The sequence below is a fragment of the Medicago sativa genome, chromosome 5 (genome assembly GCF_051527215.1).
Source record: "Medicago sativa cultivar Bolivia chromosome 5, Bolivia_mono, whole genome shotgun sequence".
NCBI lineage: Eukaryota > Viridiplantae > Streptophyta > Magnoliopsida > Fabales > Fabaceae > Medicago > Medicago sativa.
The window spans coordinates 51,303,817-51,325,789 of NC_140753.1; the positions used below are offsets into that span (position 1 = coordinate 51,303,817).

At 31.4% G+C, this 21,973-nt stretch overlaps 3 protein-coding genes and 1 long non-coding RNA gene across 5 annotated transcripts; all 4 read right to left on the bottom strand.

Moving 5' to 3' along the window:
• Positions 1-914: 914 nt before the first annotated feature.
• On the bottom strand, positions 915-2,561 carry LOC146922803 (cell number regulator 6-like). Its single transcript, XM_085711613.1, has 4 exons — positions 2,533-2,561; positions 1,688-1,800; positions 1,359-1,471; positions 915-1,112 (listed from the first exon to the last, which is right to left on the bottom strand). Exons 1-4 carry the CDS (start codon positions 2,559-2,561, stop codon positions 915-917), a joined length of 453 nt encoding a protein of 150 aa, XP_085567739.1.
• Positions 2,562-5,230: 2,669 nt separating this feature from the next.
• LOC146922804 (cyclin-D4-1-like) lies at positions 5,231-8,470 on the bottom strand. Its single transcript, XM_085710858.1, has 6 exons — positions 8,020-8,470; positions 7,427-7,513; positions 7,233-7,331; positions 6,124-6,325; positions 5,915-6,045; positions 5,231-5,789 (listed from the first exon to the last, which is right to left on the bottom strand). Exons 1-6 carry the CDS (start codon positions 8,308-8,310, stop codon positions 5,541-5,543), a joined length of 1,059 nt encoding a protein of 352 aa, XP_085566984.1. The 5' UTR covers positions 8,311-8,470; the 3' UTR covers positions 5,231-5,540.
• Positions 8,471-19,755: 11,285 nt separating this feature from the next.
• On the bottom strand, positions 19,756-21,963 carry LOC146922805 (uncharacterized). Of its 2 annotated transcripts, none has more exons than XR_015012589.1 (7): positions 21,826-21,963; positions 21,633-21,722; positions 21,203-21,259; positions 20,927-20,962; positions 20,605-20,812; positions 20,409-20,508; positions 19,756-20,239 (listed from the first exon to the last, which is right to left on the bottom strand). It is a non-coding gene; the product is annotated as an uncharacterized LOC146922805 (long non-coding RNA). The 2 variants fall into 2 exon arrangements; XR_015012590.1 differs by having other exon boundaries at positions 21,797-21,935.
• LOC146922806 (65-kDa microtubule-associated protein 1-like) lies at positions 19,878-20,775 on the bottom strand. Its single transcript, XM_085711614.1, has 4 exons — positions 20,678-20,775; positions 20,409-20,571; positions 20,084-20,239; positions 19,878-20,000 (listed from the first exon to the last, which is right to left on the bottom strand). Exons 1-4 carry the CDS (start codon positions 20,773-20,775, stop codon positions 19,878-19,880), a joined length of 540 nt encoding a protein of 179 aa, XP_085567740.1.
• Positions 21,964-21,973: the final 10 nt, after the last annotated feature.

Sequence of the window (21,973 nt, forward strand, 5' to 3'; positions counted from 1 at the left end):
AGTTTGATGGATAAATCAAATTACCCATGTGATATTCAATTAAAAGTTCTAATTAATGTAAATAATTCTTTGGTTATTCAATCAGGATTTTGAAGACTTTTAAAAAGTACAACAAAAATCGATGGATATTCATTCACAGTGTGTTTTTGTTCTTTGTTGTCCTCTCTCAACATGTTTTTACAATCGAGCATTTCAATTGTTTAAGCCTTTCTTACTTCAAAAAAAAATTTGTTTAAGCCTTTCTTTTCATCTTGACTGTATTACAACTCTCATCAAAATTATCTTTTTTATAATACATCAAATAACACATTCATTTATTCAAAAAAAAATAACACAAATTATTTTTTCATACCTCGCATTATCATTCAAAATCCAAATTATAAAATCGTGATATTAACCAGTCTTTAAAAAAGTCCCTTAAAAAAAACAAGGTCTTTAAAAAAAAAAATCTTAAAAGTCTATTCATTCCTAAAATGTCTTTTAAAATTCTCAAGATTTTATTACCAAAATACAAGTCTTTCAAAATCTCAATCCAATACACCATTCTAGTATCATAAAATTAAATTGTGTATTTTAAACGTTAACTATAATTCCGCCGTGCGCGTAATGAAATTTAACAATGTCATCAGCATTGTACTTGGACAACTCAATTATCACCAAACATGATCCTTTTTCAAAAATTAAGAACTTCAGACAATGTTATAGTTCTTAATCTCTAGTGGCTGAACATTATACATAGGGACATTATCATTTGATCCATTTGCAATAGTCAGACCCAATGTAGTCAACTTACAAAAGTGGCTACAAATAGTGGGAAAAGACTCATTTGGCAACACTAAAGATGAAATACTCATAAATGAAAGACTCATTTGTAATAAAAAAATTAGCCCATAAATTGCAACATAAGTGTGATCCTATCCCATAGCCTGCATCTCCAAAGTTACATGCTCATTGTTGTCAGTAGACTTCATCTCTTGATTGGAAGGAGGGTTTAGAATTGTCATTTCTGAACAAACATTTTCCGAAAGCCGTCCTTTTATCTCCCTGTGCTCTTGACACAAGGCACACCAGTGCAACCAGCAATGCACACAACATGCACAACAAGGTGAATTCTGCAATCATAAACAGAGGAAATAATTAACAAAATCATGTATAAATGTCGTTCTACATGGACAGAATTTAACCCTTCTGTGGCCTTGTGTACCTTTAAGTGATATTTCTTTTGTAAGGATTTTGCCGAATTTGACCAGTGTATTCGCTACACGCCAACCACGAGAAATATAAACCCTCACAAATGACACCTGACATCCATGGATTAATGCCAGGAATTAAGACAGCTGCAGCTACATTTGCTATACCCAAAGAAATGCAACCTTCGACAAAAATGGCATGACAAATGCATGGCCTAGTCCCCTCAAGCTTTGTACATTGCGTCCAAATAGTACACAAGGACAGAACAGTCCAGTCAAGCCTGCAGTGAAAAATGAAAGAATGTAAAAGGATGCAATATGCAAATCAAGTACAATTTGAGAGGTATTAACATACAATTTTTATCCAAATATTCTCAACAATTTGCTTCACTAGTTCACCTTATATTCCTTGGAATTTTTTGTATTATTGGCTAACATCATCAATGTAGGCTATTGGCTTTTGTGTTCTTTATTTGTTGTACTATCTTTTTGGGTACCTCGTACTCGTACGCAGTGACTATAATTGGGGCAGGGATCCTCTCCAGTGAGAAGTCCACTGCAGGCTGTCCAGTGCTGATCCACACCGTTCACCTTTTTTTGATAATTGGACCTGCATTTAATAAACATAACATGAGTGGAGGAGATTCCACTGGATGGAAATCTCACAGGAGACAATCTCCTCCCCCAAATTGACACCTAAAGTTGTCTTATTCACTAATTTGTATGCTTGCTACTCACTCATACAAATTGGAGTAGAAATGAAATTATTAGAAAAATAGAGAATCAACATTGTTTGAAAATATAGTTGCATATTTTTTTTGAAGTATGATGAGAAGTTGCTAGCCTCTATCGAAAGAAAATAAAAGAAATTAAATTAATTAATTGGTTGTTTTTAAAAAGAAAATTACTTTCTTATCCTTTAGTTTAAACTAGTTTGAAAAGAAAAACTTAGTTTTTAGTCAAAATTTAATGTTTTTGGATGTCTTAGACAACTAATCAAATGTTGGGTAAGAAAAGAAATTGATTAAAATGAGAAAATATTCACCTTTGTGTATAATTGGTTCTTTAGCTTTATTTTTTTACGGTTAACCATTGGAAAAGGGATTAATAATTCATACTTAAAGTATAGTCTCATATATAAATTAATCATGTGAACTCAATTGTTTGATTATAGATTCTCTAGTTTAGATTACATGCAGACTATCAAACCATTGTACATGATTCGTGTCTATTATATAACTAACAACAAAGGTACCAACTAAAAATAATTGGATATAAATTAACTAATCACTGTAGAATTTACTGACTTACAGACTTAAAAATGAAAACGTACAAAGTATACCAACTAGCAAGTAGTTGCATGCTTCCCATTCTCATGCATGCTCAGTAGGAAAAATCACAATTGAGTTTCCATTGTGTGCAAGAGCAAACACGCGAGTTTAGACATCATCGCATCTTCATCCAAAATCTAAATGCATTAAGTATATGAATCTTCTCATTTATATATGTCGTTCAACATATATTCTTATGTCTAAATCTAATGTAGAAACTCTAACTCAAACTTGACTTATTGACATTATCTTTCTCCAATGTGAAAGTCTTCATATCCTTGATTGAACATCAAAATTTTCGTCTTTAAAAGAATTTTTCATTATGAATGATTACCAACTTGTGATAGTCTTTTGTGTGCTAAGATTATTGAACAACACAACTTTGTGATAGATACATGTTTGTGCCTTCTAAGGATTTTCCTTCCAAGGAGTATAACAAAAATATTGTGTGCTTTTACAAAACTTAATTTTCAATGTACAAGAAAAAAAATGACTATTCAATTAAACGATAACTTTCTTTTTAAAAGAAATTGTCATGTTAACAAATGTTCTAAAGACACTTGTTAAGGCTTCAAAAATGAAAATAACTGATAAGTTTTATATATAAAAAAAAAAGTTAATTTTTTAAAGTTTCAATATGTTGAATATAATTAATATTCCCATAATAAAACTTACTCAGATTTCTAAACAAGTGCCTTTACGTGCACTTGCTAGTGTTTCTCTGGAGAAAAAAAAAATGATAAAATAGTTATAATTTTTTACGTGAACCTAAGATAAAGGTTTAAGAAGAATAATCTTTTCCATAATTGAATTCAATATTTATAGAATTAACCTAAAAACACAAATCAAGAAACCTAAAAAGAGGAGGAAGATAAGATCAAGTTAGTATCTAAGTTAGGTGGAAAGTGAGTAAGTATGAAGTGAATCGTACCTTTGGTTGACAATGGGTCATGCTCATATAGGCGAGTCATTGTAACTATCCTCGTTGTATCCGACGTGAGATGCAAAAGACGGTTGTATGATGATCTTCCAACGGTCCAGAGCAGATCAGGTGATGCACTCTTGTGTGGTGAAGCACATTGGACGTCTTCTGGTCTTGCAGGTTCAAGAAACCCTTGAGAAATGAAGCACAATTATAATTATTTTGAATTTAGAATTTTCTAAAGTAATAGGTCTAAGTTGCTCAATTCTTGAAGATTAGCATTGCCAAATTATAAAGTTAGGTGCCAACCAATCATGGTTGAAAAATTGAATGATAACAATATTGATAACATCAGGTTGTATGCTATTTCCTATTCTTTTGAAAGAACATGGCTTCATCAAAATCATCAAGGCAAAGAGCTCTATCAGAGTTCTTTGCAAAAATAATTGTCTTCATCTTCACTTGATTTATGCAAAGACTTTACTAACCTTCATGTGAACATCTCCAAAATGGAAAGCTCTCAATATATCAACTTCCACCAAAACTCTGGAAAAATGATCAACAAGGCAATCTTTGATTGCTTGATCAATGAAAATATGGTTTCCATCGATTATCGATAATTCGTAAAATCTCACCGAACATTTTGAGTGAGGGGTTTTCAAAATGCTTGGCGTAAATCAACCCAACAATTGAGATAGACATAGTATAACCAATTGTAAAAACCAGGTACCCCCATTCCAAACAATTCTTAAATCTTAAATCTTTCATTTAACTAAAACTGGATACATAATGACATTTTCCAAGATGTTTAAGATTTCACTCGCCAAGAGGCTTCCATAACTTGGTGAGCATTATACCTAGTGCATATATAGCCACAAACTTCATTCCTTTCAGTAATATCAGCCAACAATGAAGATTACTTTTGTAGTTTTTCAAAATATTGTTATAATCTCGTCAATGATCTTAACATAAACCTTGTTTCTTCCTTCAAAAATAAACCTTGTTTCTTTTTAAGCATGGTCTAATAGTTGGCTAACAAATATATCAATCATATTATTGAGTGCTTGTGCGAAATATTTTTTCATTGAGCAGGCACTAGTGATATATAAGAAGTACTTGAGAGGGGGGAAGAGTTAAAAGAAACTCAATGAATGGAAGACCATGTTTTCCATTACAATGAAGGAGACATACAGCCCTAAGAGGCTATATAGTGGAAACCCTAGCTGCATAACCCATCTCTAAATACATGTTTATTAGAGAATTTAATTATATGTTAATCATACCACATCTAGGTCAATAATATAATTTTGGTGACTTGAGTGAGGAGTGGAGTGATAAAAAGTCGAGGATTCAATCCCCAATACTAACATAATACCAACAATGTTAACATTGATCATTAAAATAAAAACGTGTTCAAAAAAACTTTCTTTAAAATAGAATAGTAGTATTACCCACCAATTTGGTGTATAGTTTTTGTAAACTATAATTTATATATGATACCTAGAAATCAAAAATTATAACCACACAATTTTCTAATTTTAATTCAAAATGTGCCCTATGATAAGATTTTGTAAGACAATACAATTTTACCATTATCATTTTGTAGGACATTTCTTTTTGGTGGTGGGTGTGAAAATGGCCTAAACTCTAAACACTTACTCGGTCAAAGTGTGCAATTTAATTGTTGACAAGCAAACTGTGGAGATAAAACAACATCTGCATAGCTTGACAGATCAATAACTGTGAAAAATTTTCAAAAACACAAATATTTTAATAACCATTTGTAAAATAGAACAAAGACAATGACATTCATATATAATAAAAGTTTCAAAATTTATGAATATCTAGTCCTATAATACCTTTGCCCCGATGCCCCTTTTAGTTTTATTGTCTATGATTTTATTTCACTCCCTCACTTAATAATAGAGCAAAAACTCTAGGTTACAACAACACTAATCCTTATTTCTCTCTTTGCTATAAAGAGATCAATAAAAGATTTGATAGCTATAGTGAGCTCAAATATGCAGCTTTTTTTCCCTATCTATTTTCTTGTATCCTTTATTGGTATTCCTTTGAGGGGGCATCATCCAAAAACTGTTACTCTTCAAAGCTGGTTATGGTTTTCTTGCGTTTAGCATCAGGGCTGTTATGAAGTGGAGAATCTGCAAGAGGTGCAGTAGTAGCATCTGAGTGATTGTCATCACTATTGTAGCTGAGGCATAAAGCATCCAACACTCCTATTGGAGTTTGAGGCACAAGAGGGACAAAAACATTAGCATCCTTTGCAGAAGAACCACTACCTGATGACAGCTGTTGAATCATTTCAATGCACTTCATTACTTTCTCCTGCAAAATGTAGATAAATATATCAATTAAACCATCCCATAAATTGGAAAATGATTAAGCAAATCAGTGTGCATCAATTAAAGACGTCTAACTTTTTTTTATTGGCATTGGACCATCATTAGTACCTTTTCAACATATTCAATGAGAAGAGAAACTGCTTTCTCAGTTTGAACAGTTAGGTTTTCCACCTCCACAGATACTAGCACTGCAATAGCTGCTGCAATTTCTGATGGTCTGAACTGAATGAAGTCAAGTCCTGCATTGGATTCCAAAACCGTTTCACATTATCATCTCATTCTTTGCAATCATAAATATTATTAGTACAAATAGTTACCTCTTACAGTACTCATTATGAGTTGGAAAGATTGCAAAATTGAATCTCCTATTGGAACTTGATCACCATTGACCTTGTTAAGGAAAAAGTCAATGTAGGAGAAAGGTGTAATTGCTTGCATTCTCCATTTCAATGTGCTTAGTATCATAAGCTCAGTCGTACGTAATGTTTTCTTATCAAATAAATACTTCTTTTCATCCATCTGCATGGAAAAAAGTTATCACCACCTCACATGTAAAATTAAAGACATTTTATCTAACATGTGTCAAACCCTAACACAAACATGTATAAAGAACAAGCATATCAACACTAAAATAATTTGAGAAAATAATATAATTGAATGTACAGGTGACAAACACATGTCAGATATGAGACATGCCTTCTATCATAAATGTTGGTGTTATAGAGCTTAATATATTCAAACGAAGTTTTTAAAAAATTATTATGGTCACATCAAAGGTTTTTTTTGTCTCTAGAGCTGCAATTGTTGCTGCATCAATTGCATTGACTTAAATTCTTTTAATATTAAAGATTGACACACAATCGTGACATTGGAAATCACAATCTATGAAACATATAAACAAACACAGACACTGAACATGACATTTACAAGTCAACGCCATATGTTAGTGTCCTGTTAGTATTGGACGCCAAACACACTACACTAACAAGGCAACACCCTATATGTCAATGTCATGTCAATATCAAACATTAAAGATGCCTTCAATATAAAATGTTGGTGTACATACATCACGATTAAAAATATTTTCAAACTAGCAAGTAAGCATCAAAGAAAAGAAAGCATCATTGACTTAAATTCTTTTAATATTAAAGATTGACACACAATGGTGACATTGAAAATCACAATCTATCAAGCACATAAACAAACACAGACACTCAACATGACATTTACAAGTCGACACCATATATCAGTGTCCTGTTAATGTTGGACACCAAACACAACACTACTAACAAGTCAACACCACATGTATCAATGTCATGCAGCATCAGATATCATACACGCCTTCAATATAAAATGTTGGTGTACATACATCTCGATTTAAAACATTTACAAACTATAAAGTAAGCATCAAAGAAAAATAATATACCTGCATATCAACAGATCGAGGAACAACAACCTCATCAATTTTGGCTGCCAGATATAAGCAACAAAAAGCCAAGAGTTGAATTGACCACTTTCTTTCCTTCTGAGACAAGAAATAATTCAGATCAAAACCAGTGCCAAACAACATAATGGAAACAACAAAAAACATCATTTTCTTCACTTCATCAATTGACTTACCAGCATATCAACTACAGAAAGGAAGCGATCCATGTAGCGTACAGCTAGATAAATACAGAGAGGTGCAAAATCAAAGTACAGTCCAGCCTATAAAAAAGATGCATTAGTTTCAATCATACAAAAATGAAATGGTTTAGAACATGTTATCAAAAATTACAATCAACTATAAACATGCATAAAATTTAAGAATTGAATCAATTATTTAATAATAAAAGGGCAATCCATAGATTATATCCAAGCAAATCAATTTCAACAATGGAATCATCATCAAATCAAATCTAGTTTTGTCAAAAAAAAAAAAAAAAAAATCAAATCAAATCTAGATTATTCACACAAAAAAATCACCTTTCAAATCTAAGATCATTAAAAGCAAACATTATAATTATAAAAAATTCACATGCCAAGATTAAAGAAAATTTATTGTCAAAAAAAAAAAGAGATTAAAGGAAAGCAATGCACATAACATTGGAACTAGCAAAAGAAAAATGAACTAACATGATAGTTAAAACAAAAAAATAGACTTTTTTTTTTTTGTGTGAATTAAATGAGAAATAAAGAGAAAACACAATGAAACAAATTAATGTGGGCCCCACCTTTTCCATCCAATCAATGGAGTCCATCCTGCCCTGCAAATCCAATTCTCCATTTTTCAGCCTATTGACATAATCACTAGCAGGCAAGTGATGACATTCTTTTTCAATCAAAACCTTCAAATTCTCCTCACTCAGCAATGGAGGTGGCAGCAATGGTGGTGGAACATACTCAACTGGCTCATCAAATTGCTCAGTTTCATCTTCCATTGAACCACCAAGATCATTCTCATCTAAGATGCTACTGTCTTCAGTGCAAAAAAGACATGAAAAATCAAAACTTGGTGGTGCCATTGCAAAAAACTTGTCACTGAAAAAAAATAAAAAATAAAAAGTTGATAACACATAAAGAATAAAAATTAATCTTTTAAATTACAGAAAATAAAGACCTCTTATGAAATGAATAGAAAGAAGAAAGAACCTTTGTGAAATAAGAACAAAATCACTCTATAGTTTCAAGCTGTTCATTGTTCTCTCTCTCTCTCTCTCTCTCTCTCTATCTCTATCTATCACTATATCTCATTGTAAACCTCTCTATATTTATAGATAAATTTTATGAGTGTGTGTCCCTTCCCTTGTTTTCTAAGACCTCTCTTAAGATTTTCTGTAGGAGAGGGTCTTATGGAGAAGAACCAAATGAATTTTTTTTATGTAGAGAGAGAGAGAGAGAGAGATAGAGATATAGAGAGAGAGAGAGAGTCTTCAGAAGGGAAATAGCGCCAAATTCATAGAAACTAAAGAAGAGACAATGGTCATGGTCTTTTTCCTTCTTTGCTTTATTATTATTTAATTTAATTGTTTTGACTCAATTTTATTATTATTCTATTGGTCAATGTAGTGTAATTTTAAATTATTTTATATAAATTAAGAAATATTGAAATATATGAAAGAATATCATAATTTTAAGAATTTTCTTAAAAAATAAAAAGTGATTTTAAGAAATTATGCTAATTAACAACTATTATTATAAATATATATTAAAGTATTAGTTTTGTAAGTACAATTTGATTGATATCTAAACATTAGACAACTTAACAAAATAATAATAATGAGTATTACGATAATGCGCAAATAAGATTAATTTTGAGATAGAACTACAATATGAAATAAGGATTTTGTTATAAAGTGACACTTTCAATAAATTATAATTGTTGGGTTGTGAAGATCATTTGACTTCAATAAAATATAACTTAAAAGTCGTAGACTTGTAATTTGTTTTTTGTTGAGAAATGTAGACTTGAAATTTGTTGGTAATTAATGTATAATGTTTTTACACTCGTGCATGCATGAAAGCTAATCTCATTCTTTAGATAAATTTTTATTTTTTTTATTTTTTTAGAGGAACAATTTTCTTTTTCTTTTATAAAAAATTTTCTTTTGTTAATGTGACACTCAATTTTCTTTTATTCAAACGTATAAGGAATTGGTTATACGGTATTTATGTCATACCAGATTGATATTTCCTTCTTTTTTAACTTCTTAATCGATAAAACTAAAAATGACTATTTTTTAATGATGTAAAGTAAACAAAAAAATGACTAATTTATTATGTGTTGAATTGTCATGCACTTATGATAATAAAATAATGATTTAATTTGCACACTCTGATAATATTTTTTTACACAGACATCAAATCAAAATATAACATAATGTCACCTTATTAGATTTTCCGTGTGAGTATTTACTTTCCGTGTGGACAAATGGAAGGATATGCAAAGAGAAACATTATTAAAGACTATTTTTTTGTTGTTGATATATTACTATTTAATTTTAGATGTTATCATGTGCATGAATTGAATGACTGGTGCATTTTTTTGCCCATGGATTGTTCAAAACAGTAATTAAGTATTCTTCTTACCCTTTATAACAAAATCCTCACTATAATTCAATTCAATATACCAAAACCCTCAATATGTGTAATTCATTTCCAGAAAACAAAATGTTCAATGTAATTTGTCAAAAAAAAAGGTTCAATGTAATTACGCACAATCAACATAAAAAATAAAATTTTTAAATTGGCTATACATTTTTTTTTGTCAAGATTTGCTTTTCAGTTTTACTAAAAATATGAAATTAGTTCCGAGTACTTATTTTATTTAAATAAAATTCTATAATAAAAATAAAATAAAATATACACAATGAGGTAAGATAATAACGCGGAGTCGGGCTCATTATTTCTGTCAGTATAACATATACAGACTTTCCGATTTTGTTTTGTGTTCATGGTTTTTTTTTCCATTGTTTAAATTATTATTTTTGATGAGTTTTTTGTGTTATATTTTCATGAAGGTTTATTGACTTTTGTGTTTTTATAGGTGAGAGAGTGATTTGCTACAACAATGGCAAACAAAAAATATACAGACTTTCCATTAAGTATACAATAACTTGCATTTCTAGAATTATTTATAATTATTTTTGTGTAAATGTGAATACAACAAAGCTCGTAAATTATATTCATTTTAGGTAATTATTATTTTTATTAAACTTTACTATGTAAAAAATAATTAGTCAGTTAGTCACTTTAGTCCGTATTTTATGAATTGGTCTACATGCAATCTCCCTCTTTGCACAAAATAGCAAAATATTAAATATGTAATTGCCGATATGAAAATGTTAGGAAAATAATCTATTTTTAATTATATAAACTAAAGTGACTTTCCTTGTTAAAAAAAATCTCAAATGGTTAATTAAACGAGATAGAATATAATATTTAATACTTAAGGAGTAATACTTGCTTGACACAACCTCAAATCATTTTTAATTTGAACACACACATAAATAAAAAATACATATTTTTAAAATAACAAATTGGCCCCTCTCTATTTTTTAAAGATGAGTTCCATCAAGAATCCTACATCAATGTAATGTTAGTTCATAAATTTTGTATTTTCATTTGTAAATTGGACAATTTTTGCACACAATTGTCGAGACTATTCATTCGAACATTGTGGATTTCAAATGAACGACAAACTATAACCATCTGAGTTTTAATGTTGTTACGTGCATGTCTAAGGTTAAATTTGAGGCTAGAGTTTTGGTTAAGTTAAAAACGACATGTGTCATCTTATTTAAATGTTCTTGGTATAAATTTTGTATATTTAATTTTAATCTTTAAGATACTAAAAAAATAATCATAATTTTTTTTATTAACCTTTAGATTCTTAAGAAATATACCATAGTAAACTAGAACTCGATTGAGATCTAAGTAAAATCTGATCAATAATTCTATCATATATTGAATTTGGGTTCTCAATTATAATAATATTTTCAAGTTTGATATACGATTTTTAAATTGAATAAATATAATATTAAATTTGTTTATTAATTTTTTAGAAGAGATAATTTCCCAAATAACTAAAAATGTTTGTATGTAATAAAAAAACATAAAAGTGACTGTGGGAGAGAGAGAGAGAGAGAGAGAGAGAGAGAGAGAGAGAGAGAGAGAGAGAGAGAGAGAGAGAGAGAGAGAGAGAGAGAGAGAGAGAGAGAGAGAGAGAGAGAAGGAACGGCCAATAGTTGTCTGGATATGTGTCTGGCATGGTGGGATTTAGTATGGGAAATGCTAGTTTTTTCCCACCATGGGAAAGTAAGTTTTAACCATTAGATCTCATGAAGAATACACCCTTATTATACTCCCTCAACACTCAATTTTTCTCCCTCTCTCTTCAACCACACAAACATCAACGATTTCTCACTTTCTCTCTCTATGATTATCAAGTTACAATCAATGCTCGGTTCTTCTTCTCTTCATCTTTCTTGTTGTTCTTCTTCTCTATTTCCTCCACCATATTTTATACAAGTTCAACGACGGCAAAATCTTTGTCTTGCTCCGTGTTCAGTTGTCTGTCACGTGAATCCAACTAGCAAAAACAACTCTTATTGGCGGTTCCACATGTGGCCGTCGGCCGCCACAAGATGCAAACCCAGTGGTGGCCTATAACTGATCAGAGTTCGGATCTGGTGGTCGTAGTTTGTGGCAAGTAAAATAAAAATTGGGATTCTGATTTTTTGGACACAAATTGATTTTGATAAAATAAATAAGAATGATGAGAAACGAGACATTAATGTGTTAATTTATTTAAAGTGAATTCAAAATAAATGATAAAATCGTTAAACAAAATACAAAGTGTAGCTGTTAATTCTTTCCAAAAAAAAAGGTGTTGCTGTTAATTATTTTTTTATTTTTTGATTGGGTTGTTGATGAAAATGAATAGTAGAGAAAAATAAAGTGAGAGATGTAATTTTTACAGGTGAAGATAACAAACTGTGTTGTTAAAGGTTAGAGATGATGTGAAAAATATATAGTGTGGTTAGACTATAATAACAATGGTGGTACTACTCAATCTAATGGTTAAAATAAAACTTTCCCATGGTGGGAAAAAACTAGCCTTTCCCATACTAAATCCCACCGTCTGGCATGCATGAATCAATGTTTGTGAATGTTGATTTCATATGACGTCATCACTTTTCTCTCTATTTTTTTGGGGTTTCTTTCTAGTTTCTACAATCTAGTAGCGGTTATTTTCCCTCCATATTTACCCGCCAGATATAAATATAAAAATGAAAAAAGAGCTCAAAAATAAAGTTTTTTAGTAAAGAAATAGAAAATCATTTCTGAAAACTTAGCAAGATTCATGAATCCACGTTAATTAATTGGATCGGATAATGTGAATATGGTCAAGTTGAATGACAAAAAACAAATAGAATACATTTCCTAAAAAAATATAATATATAAAATTATTTTACAGAAAAATACAGTTTTTAGAAGCTGTTTTTTAGAATGCATAAAATATAGAAAAATGTTTCTGAAAATTAAAATGCGTAAATATAGATCAATGTTTCTGAAAACTTTAGTCAGGTTGATAAATCCACGGTATGAAAAAAGAAAAGAAAAGAAAAAAAAAGATGGTCAAGTCGTATGAAAAGAAAGAAAATGAATAATTAAATGGAATTATAATATTGATAATTTTAAATGGAATTACTATAATTTTGGTCAGCGTGGTCAAGTTGACTTTCTTACTTAATTATCAAAATTCATATTTCAAAATAATCAACATCGTAACATTGTAATTATTAAAAAATAATAAATTGAGTTTGCGAGCATAATCTGATCGGTAAGAACGTTGCATCATATTTGTAGGGGTCATAGTTCGAACCCTGAATTTCTCACTTATTCATCTTAAGATGAAATTCTAGTCACTAGACTACCTAATAAAAAAAATTAAATGGTAATAAAATATATTTTCTATTAAAAAAATATTTAAAAATAAGTGATTAAAATACACATCTGAGGTGCTAGCTAGAGCGCTGTAAAAATTGGTCGGCCCATTAGGCCAAATTTTGGGATGACTTAGGTTTAAACAAAGCTAGCCCAAATACAGTTGATCTTAGTTGGCCCAGTATATTTGGCCCATATAAAAACAGTATGGGTCGGGTCGAGCATTCTCTGTATTTCCATTTCTTGAACAAATAATACACTTTTTTTTATAAAAAAATTTAATAAAAAGATATTTAAATATGTAAACTTAATAAAAATGAATAAATTTAGCTGAAATAAAATATTAATTTGATTCAATTAAGGGAATGAATCTAAAACTTAATTAATATTCAACGTTAATGTAAAAATTATTTACATTTCTATGTCCTTCCACACAACTAATAGAAAATTGTGATAAACTAATACATCAAAGTGATATAAAAAAATAGTAAATATATATATATATATATATATATATATATATATATATATATATATATATATATATATATATATAATGGGCTAGGTTGACCCATGGATAGGGTCTGACTCATTTGGCAGCTCTATTGTTAGCTTCGCAATAAAAGTTTAGTCTTAAAATCCCGAGGTGTTGAGTTGGAGGTAAGTATTAACATCTCTACCCATCCAACCTTGAATAGTGGAGAAAACTCAAATCCACCTCAGATTAAAGTAGATTTTCTCCGTTCAAACTAGAGTTGGTTTAGATCCAATTGCTAATCCTACTTGTTAAAAAAAATTAATTAGAGTATTAGGACTGTGTTGCACTCTTTAACACGTATATTTATTTTCACATTATTCATTGTTGGTTGAAATGTAAGTGATCCACTAGATTATAAGGATTCAACATAAAATTAACCACTTAATTTCAAAAAATTTAAGCAAATGATGTGCATATGGATTTGCGAAACCTTAAGTAGATTAAAAATAAACAGAAAGATTACAAAAAGTTGAGAGGAAATAAAACCTGACCAGTATAAACAAAACAAAAAACAAGCTAAGTGAGTGAAACAAAACAACCCTATAAGGTATACAAAATCCACCAATTCAATCATTCAAACATAAGTAGCACAATCTAGCACCCCATGTATGAATGTGAAACCAAATTGTAAAAAACCAAACTGTAAAAAATAGAGGCGTGTAACTTGATGATGATTGGATCCAAATTTTGAGTATGGCTAATGAATCTGATTGTCAACATGGTAACATATAGAGCTGTCAAAACGGGCTACCCGGCCCGTGACGGGCCGGCCCATGACGGGCTCGGGCTTTTGCGGGCCGGGCCAAAAAGGCCCGGAAGATAAACGGGCTTAATAATATATGTCCAAGCCCGGCCCTTTGCGGGCTACGGGCTTTCGGGCCAGCCCGGTTATTTAAAGCTTTTAATTTGAAAATAAAAAATTACATTAAAAAATATCTACCGACAATTCAATTAGCAATTTACCATTGGTTTTTTTTATAAAGTATCTCACTTCTTAAAATTGTCGCTCAAATTTGTATTCATTTGAAGCTAAAGTATATGTTCACTTCTTGGTCATGTCTCAAATTGTGGTAATTGGTATGTTTAATTAGATTATCTGTCTAGTGCAGTAAGTGGTTAATAGTTGTTGCAGGTGTACATTTCTTGGTTAGAATTGTTAAGAGCATTATTGAGAATAGGCACAAGTTTAAGGGGCTATGGCTTTGTCATTTGAAGTCTGTTATTCATGTACTGCTATTGGCTTCTGCACAGCATTTCTTGTGCTTTTAGGTGCATTTTTATTGTATAGTTATTTCTATGCTTCTAAAAAAAAATTGAATCATGATTACATCTTCATGGTGGGTTGTAGAAAATTATAATGTCAAAAAATAATTAAAAATTAAACGGGCTACCCGCGGCCCGGTCGGGCTAGCCCGTGACGGGCTCGGGCCTTAACGGGCTCGGGCTAAAAGGCCCGGATTTAAACAGGCCCAAATTTTTGTGTCCAAGCCCTACATTTTTTCGAGCTTTCGCGGGCCGGCCCGGTAGACCCGGCCCGTTTTGACAGCTCTAGTAACATACATTTTCACACAACCAAAGTTCATTGAGACAAACAATAACAAACACATAGCTATTTTTAGCCTAACAGACGGACAAGCTTTAGATTGTTTGATAAATCTATATCGTGAGATGAATCCAAAATGACAAACTAACTAGAGCTCAAAAACGAATCGGAATCTCACTAGACGAAGCCAATTACATCGTATAAGGAACCGACAACATTTCGTTTCGGGTTTCAAAACAACAGAACCAACTCGAACAGTCACACAAAACCCAGATTATGGGACGAGTTCAACCATATACCTTCGTGCCACAACGAACAACGCATAGGAACTCATATCGAGGGATGAGTCCTACGTGATGATATTAAGAAACAAAAACAATCGAATAGAGAAACATAACCAAACCAAACCAGTGAACCCACGGACAAACACGTCTTAAAACGAGCAAATCTGCGAGTCAATTCAAGAAGCCGAAAGAGACAACCAGCAACAAGGAACCCAGAACGAGTTTGCATCTCCAGAGAGAGAGAGAGAATAGTATGGCTTTAACAACCACAAAATAGTCCACAATGGCAGAACAATCCATCTTGTCATCGACTACTTCCACAACCCTAGAAAAGGGGGTGGTGATGGCGTCGTGATGGATCACGAACACACCACCTATGTGAAAGGTTACATCTTGGCTTTGATGTTTTGATGAAGAGGGAGAAGAAAAGGAGGTGGACGGCAGTGTGGTTGGGCAGAGGAGAAATGGGAGAGAAGTGAGAGCTTCTCTCTCCTATTTTCGCCACGCGTGTTTTTTCAATTAGTAGTTACCTAATTTCAACTACTTTGTTTCGGATGCAAATATATTATTAATTAATTATTATACATGATAAGTAGGGGTGAGAATATATATGCTAGACCAAGCTAGGCTTTACGATGCCTATGTCTGACCAGTCAAAAAATTTAAGGCATAAGTTTTGCATGCAACCTATCATATGCTTATTTTTTTTAGGCCTAAGTCGGGTTTTTAAAACTTATATGACTTGCTAGCATATTTAAAAGTCTATTTCGTATGAACATATGAATAAGTAATATGATCTAAGTTTAAATAGACTAGCGAACAAATAGATCAATGACATTAAATTCTCTTTTGATATTTAACATGAATTTTTAGAGAATTGGCTAGACATTATATCATATTTTAATTCTAGTTTATAATAATACATTTAAATATGCAAAAAAAATTATGTATACTAATAGCCTTTAATTACTGAAAAAGTTAATAAATTTATAATTTAATTCAAAATACAAAATATAATTATATCTCTAATAAATAATAATGCTCGTATTTACGTAAATAAGTCGGTCTAATAGACTTAAGTTGCATTTTAATAGTTTGTGGCTCTAAGTTTTTAACTAATAGGCCTTTTTTACTTTAATTGGTTAAATGAATCCAACTTGTAACTATGATTAGTAAAACTTTTCTTTGTTTACTAAAATTTTTGTCAAGTAAACTAGCGGTTGGAGCTCAATCATTTTAAATGTGCAGAAGTGAGGTGTTCAGGGTTTAAACAACGGCCTCTGCACTGCATATAATATACAATATCTCTGTCAGCTAAGCTAAACTCACAATGGTCGTTTTCTAAAATGTTTTTTACCTTTAATAATAAAAATATTTTTAACTTGGCCAAAAAGAATTAACTTTTTCTCTGTGGTTTTCGCGAAAATACATTAAAATTCTTGGATTCCTCCGTGGATAAAAATTGACAACAATTTTTTTCATAGTCGTCCGTTTTATGGACCAAATTAGATTAGCAAACGGAAAAGCAAATGAAGAGTTTTGTTACTTTCCTATCAAACAACAGTGAAAAAAAAGGCTTAAAAAACAGTAAAAAAAGGAGGTGGACTCTCAAATCTTCTTCAACTGGTTTTTAAAATAAGGTCATTATAGCTGTAGTACACAAGAAAAGTAAATATTGTACCATGCACAAGGTCATTATAGCTTTTAGATTAATAAAATATGAAGAGATTTCTTGACCAAAAAAAAAATGAAGAGATTTATTAATCCAATGGTTGAAAATAAACTTGTACATGATGCAAGATCAAATTATTTGTGTATATTAGACAAAAGTAAAACCTTCTAAGTAAAACCTTCTATCAATATTTTTCATTTGCAAATCCTACGCGTACACTTATATACCCTCATTACTAGAAAAACAACTTTTAGGGCAAACATTTGTTTTTTTATAAAATACAAAATTTTATTAATAAAATCTTTGGCGCACCATCAACGTGGACGAAATTTATCCACCTTCTATAAAAGATTGCAAAGTACCTACACTGTCATGTGTTAGACGACGAAATAATCAAGCGAAATACAAATACAAAGGATTTAAGGTGTCAAATTTCACGCAACATACAACCTGTTAAATAAAATTCTTCCTAAGAACCACGCATACCAACACAACTGTTAAAAATCTTAAACTAGCTAGTGTGATAAAATTTGCTAGCACACTACATACAAGAATACACGCCTAAGAACCTCACTTATGCTACAACCTTAGTAAAATGCACGCACAAATAAACTAAAATACCAACTTTAATTTCTTCAACAACTCTAGCACATAAGTACTCATGACTTCGTATCCTATTATTCGTTGAATTAATCCAAACAGTAGTCAAAATGCCATACTGAAGTCCACTTAACCAATCAATATCCCAGCAAGGTTCCAAAGTGCACACATAAAACAACATGTATGGTTTTACACAACATAACTAGACTAGATACACCTCAACTTATAGCGAGTAATTTTCAAAAGCACCACCAAATACTTCTAGGAAAAAATCATAGTGTAGCTCCTAGCTAGTCCTGCCCTCACATTATTTGGTGCATGCCTTGAAGATCTGGTGTAGTTTGTTATATTGGAGGAAAAGGAAGTAAATTATGTTGCAGATGAGCTCCTAAGGCAGCAGAACCCAAATCATTTCGGTCAAGAATCACAAAATTCAGCTTCATAATTAATCCAAATTCTCTTCTAGCACTTGATAAAGTCCACCCTAGCATCATAGTGAGTCAGACTGTACCCATCTTCTATGAATGGTTGCAGAGGACCGACACAACACAATCATCTTCCAGCAAAATGGATAAACACCTAACAAATTTCTAAAAACAACTAGTTACAAACCCGTGCTTCGCACGGGGGTTAGCTACTTTTTTGACAAAATATTATATCGAACAGATAGATTGCGAAATGACAGATAATTATAAACCATAACACAATATTTAGAGTACTCCTGCATCTGGGGTTAGAAAATGAAATGTTCAAAACGGCTTATCACGAGTAACAAATGAAAACGTCAAGGACTTTTTTGTAGAGAGATACAAAGCAAGTTGCAGCGAAGACAACAATTGAGAAGGCTAAACGTGCATTGAAAAAGTAGTGGCTTTCAACAACTCAATAACTGTAAAGTTAATTTAGTAGAATAATTGTGAACTGTGTACTTGATCTGATCCACCACCCCTGCACTATGCAGAGTCAATCTAACCTCGTGGGTACCCACTATACGGGTACTCGTGGGTATTCAGGTATCCATGGGTACCCATGGAGTTTTGAATTTGTTTATTTTTTGGTACAAATAAAAACTTTTTTTAATTACCAAAAAACCTCAACTTTTAAACATCCATATATAATCCGTTCAAAATTTCATAAATCATACATAATCCATAGGAAATTCATGATTCTTAGATAATTTATATGTTTTATGATGTGAATGAAGTGGAAACGGTCAACCTAATAAGATGAATTAAAAAAATTTAAAATAAAAATAAGTTATTATTGAGGATTTTTAGATGGGCGGTAAAATTTCCTTCAATAAGGTAACAACTTTTAGTACAAAGGAATAATCCACTTAGCCAATGAAGGAAACAATTTACACCCAAATCATGGATTAACATGAAAAGATTCATAAGAATGTCACTTAATGATAGACGGCACAAAACACAAGATGATTACAAACATAAGAGCCTTAGGTCCTTGTCTTGAAAGGAATGGCTCAAATGACAGCAAGCTATTATGTGTCTTTTTTTTGTATACTCAAATGATTATCCCTCCTATCCATAATTTTATCAGTAATGTAGAGAAATGACGAAATGATGATTTTACATGAAGCAACTGATTAGATTAGTTTATTTAGACTCCAATAATTTCACAACAAAAAGAATGTTAAAACTTATTTTTAGACGTATTGAAGATTCATTTTGGACAATGATTCTTTAATTATTGAATTAAAAGAGACTTGAGTGAGAGAAAGAGTTCTCGTGGATTCTACATGGAAATGAAGAAGAAAAAATATTTGTTGGACAATGTCACTGTCGATAACTTGTTAACATTCATACCTTTTTTTAGACAAATTTAACACGTACATTTGTTGTAAAATAAAATAAAAATAAAACAGAATAAAAGAAAGAACAAAATATTAAATGGAATAATTCAACAGATCTAAATACTATCTATTAATGTTGCTCTAAAAAAAAGGACTATCTATTAATGTTGATTTACAAATATATCATCATGTCTAATTAAGAACTTAAGTCTATGGCACATAAAGTGAAGAAATCTCTTTTTATATCTAGCTTTTGGAAAGTGATTTCCTTCACCCTGCTTACTTTAAGCTGGTCAAGTATCTCGACCTCCTCTTCAGTCTTCAAAACATTATAATAAAAAATAATCACCTCGCGTACCTTTTGGAACCCAAACCTTTAAAGCTCAGAAGCTCTTTCAGTACCTGCATAATCAGAGCATGAGCAAGGTCGCCAGGAGTAGTGACTTCATCGACATAAGCTGAGATATTGCAGGTAACATTGTTAAACAGATTCCTTTCCAAGGGAGGAGTATCCATTAGATTCCACATATCAATTAACTTAGAAGCTAATTCTTTGAGCTGCACATGTTGAAGAAAAAATATTATACCATTAGACTAAAAGCCAATCAGAAATGAATTCAAAATATTTGAGGTAAATTCACTTCCTAGTGTTATAAACATGAATATGTTGAGACAAAACCACAGAATGCAAAAAATTAGAAATAATTGAAAGCTTGCAGTTAACAACCTTGTGAAGTCTCTGCTTTTTAATGTCTTTCAGCATCAAGACTGTGTTAGCAAGCCTAGCAGTAGAACCATTCCAGCGTGGATGAATCTCAGCTATAGTACTGGAGGAGTCCATACCAAGAACAACACATATATCACGCACAACGTCCAACATATCTTCTCGGCTATGACACAAATGCAGTTTAATAGCAACTTACAAATTTGAGGTAAGTAACCATTGTTGCTAGTACTTCTTGCATAAGATGCAACAGTTCTAATTAAAGCTTGTACTTGACCTTCCATCCCCTATTCATGTGAATTGGATGCAACAATACCTCTCCTAAATAAGATGCAACAGTTCTAATTAAAGCTTGTACTTGACCTTCCATCCCCTATTCATGTGAATTGGATGCAACAATACCTCTCCTAAACAACATTCAACACATACAAATCAGGACATATGAGGTTTAGATAAATTAACTCATCAAAATTTAACAGACTCAAATCAATTCAAGTTAATATCCTTCAAAAACAACTTACCAAATGAGTACCAATCTGAATTTCTCCATAAAAAACCTGCAGAATCGTAAAAAAAAAAAAGATATATATACAATGTGATAAAAAAAATCAGCCATCAACAGACTTATATAGGAAAGACAAAAACACAACAAATAAATGGAAGAAAAGCACCAAGACTGATTCAATTTCTCAAAGTGGACAACAATCATTCATTATAAGAACCAAAATCAGTACTCAAAGTGGACTAAATACTCCTAATCAGCATCAATAATTATCATATTACAGAAGAGAACTCACCCGTTGCAAATTTCTTGACCATGCACAATGATGAAGTTTATTTCTTTTACTCCTTTGCTTCAATTGATATCACCCAAAGGTTATGTAACAATGAAATGAGATATAGTTAGGCGCATTTTGAGGAAGCAAAATCGCTACTGCAGCAAGTTGTTAAAAAAAATGTCAAACTTTGAAGATTGATTACGTGCAAATATCGCTTAGTGTAGGTATTACTTGTCAATCACGGAATGAAGTTAAGATTAAAAAACATAAAAAACAATCACATTATTCTGGTTAAAAATCATAAGGTTGTCACATTATAAGGCCTCACTACACTATTTACTTGGAAAAAAAAATTCGACAACTTTGTAATATGACCTCACTACACTATTTAATTTGCTAAACATTGTTAAGAACAAAACAGAAAATTCAAAATGATATGCCAAATTACTTCTTTGATTTGAGGTGCTCTAGGTGGATGAATGTGAATATTGAACTTCTTTAGAATAGCAAAATCAGTCATGGAGGAGTTTGAAGTAGCCTGAGAAGTGTTACCAGAAAGTGCTACATTAGATGAGATTAGGGAAATGGCAGTTTTTCAATGGATGTATGTACCTTTGAATCTTGCAGAATTCCTAGCATACCAAATTGTAGCCAAAATATTGACAATGGCTGCTTTGATAGCAATCTTGCATTGAGGACTTCATCTCGTGTCACAAATCTGCAAAACGTCCTTTATGCTATTGAAATGCAGGTTGAGATTGAGAGTAGCAAAAAGCCAGTTCCATATTC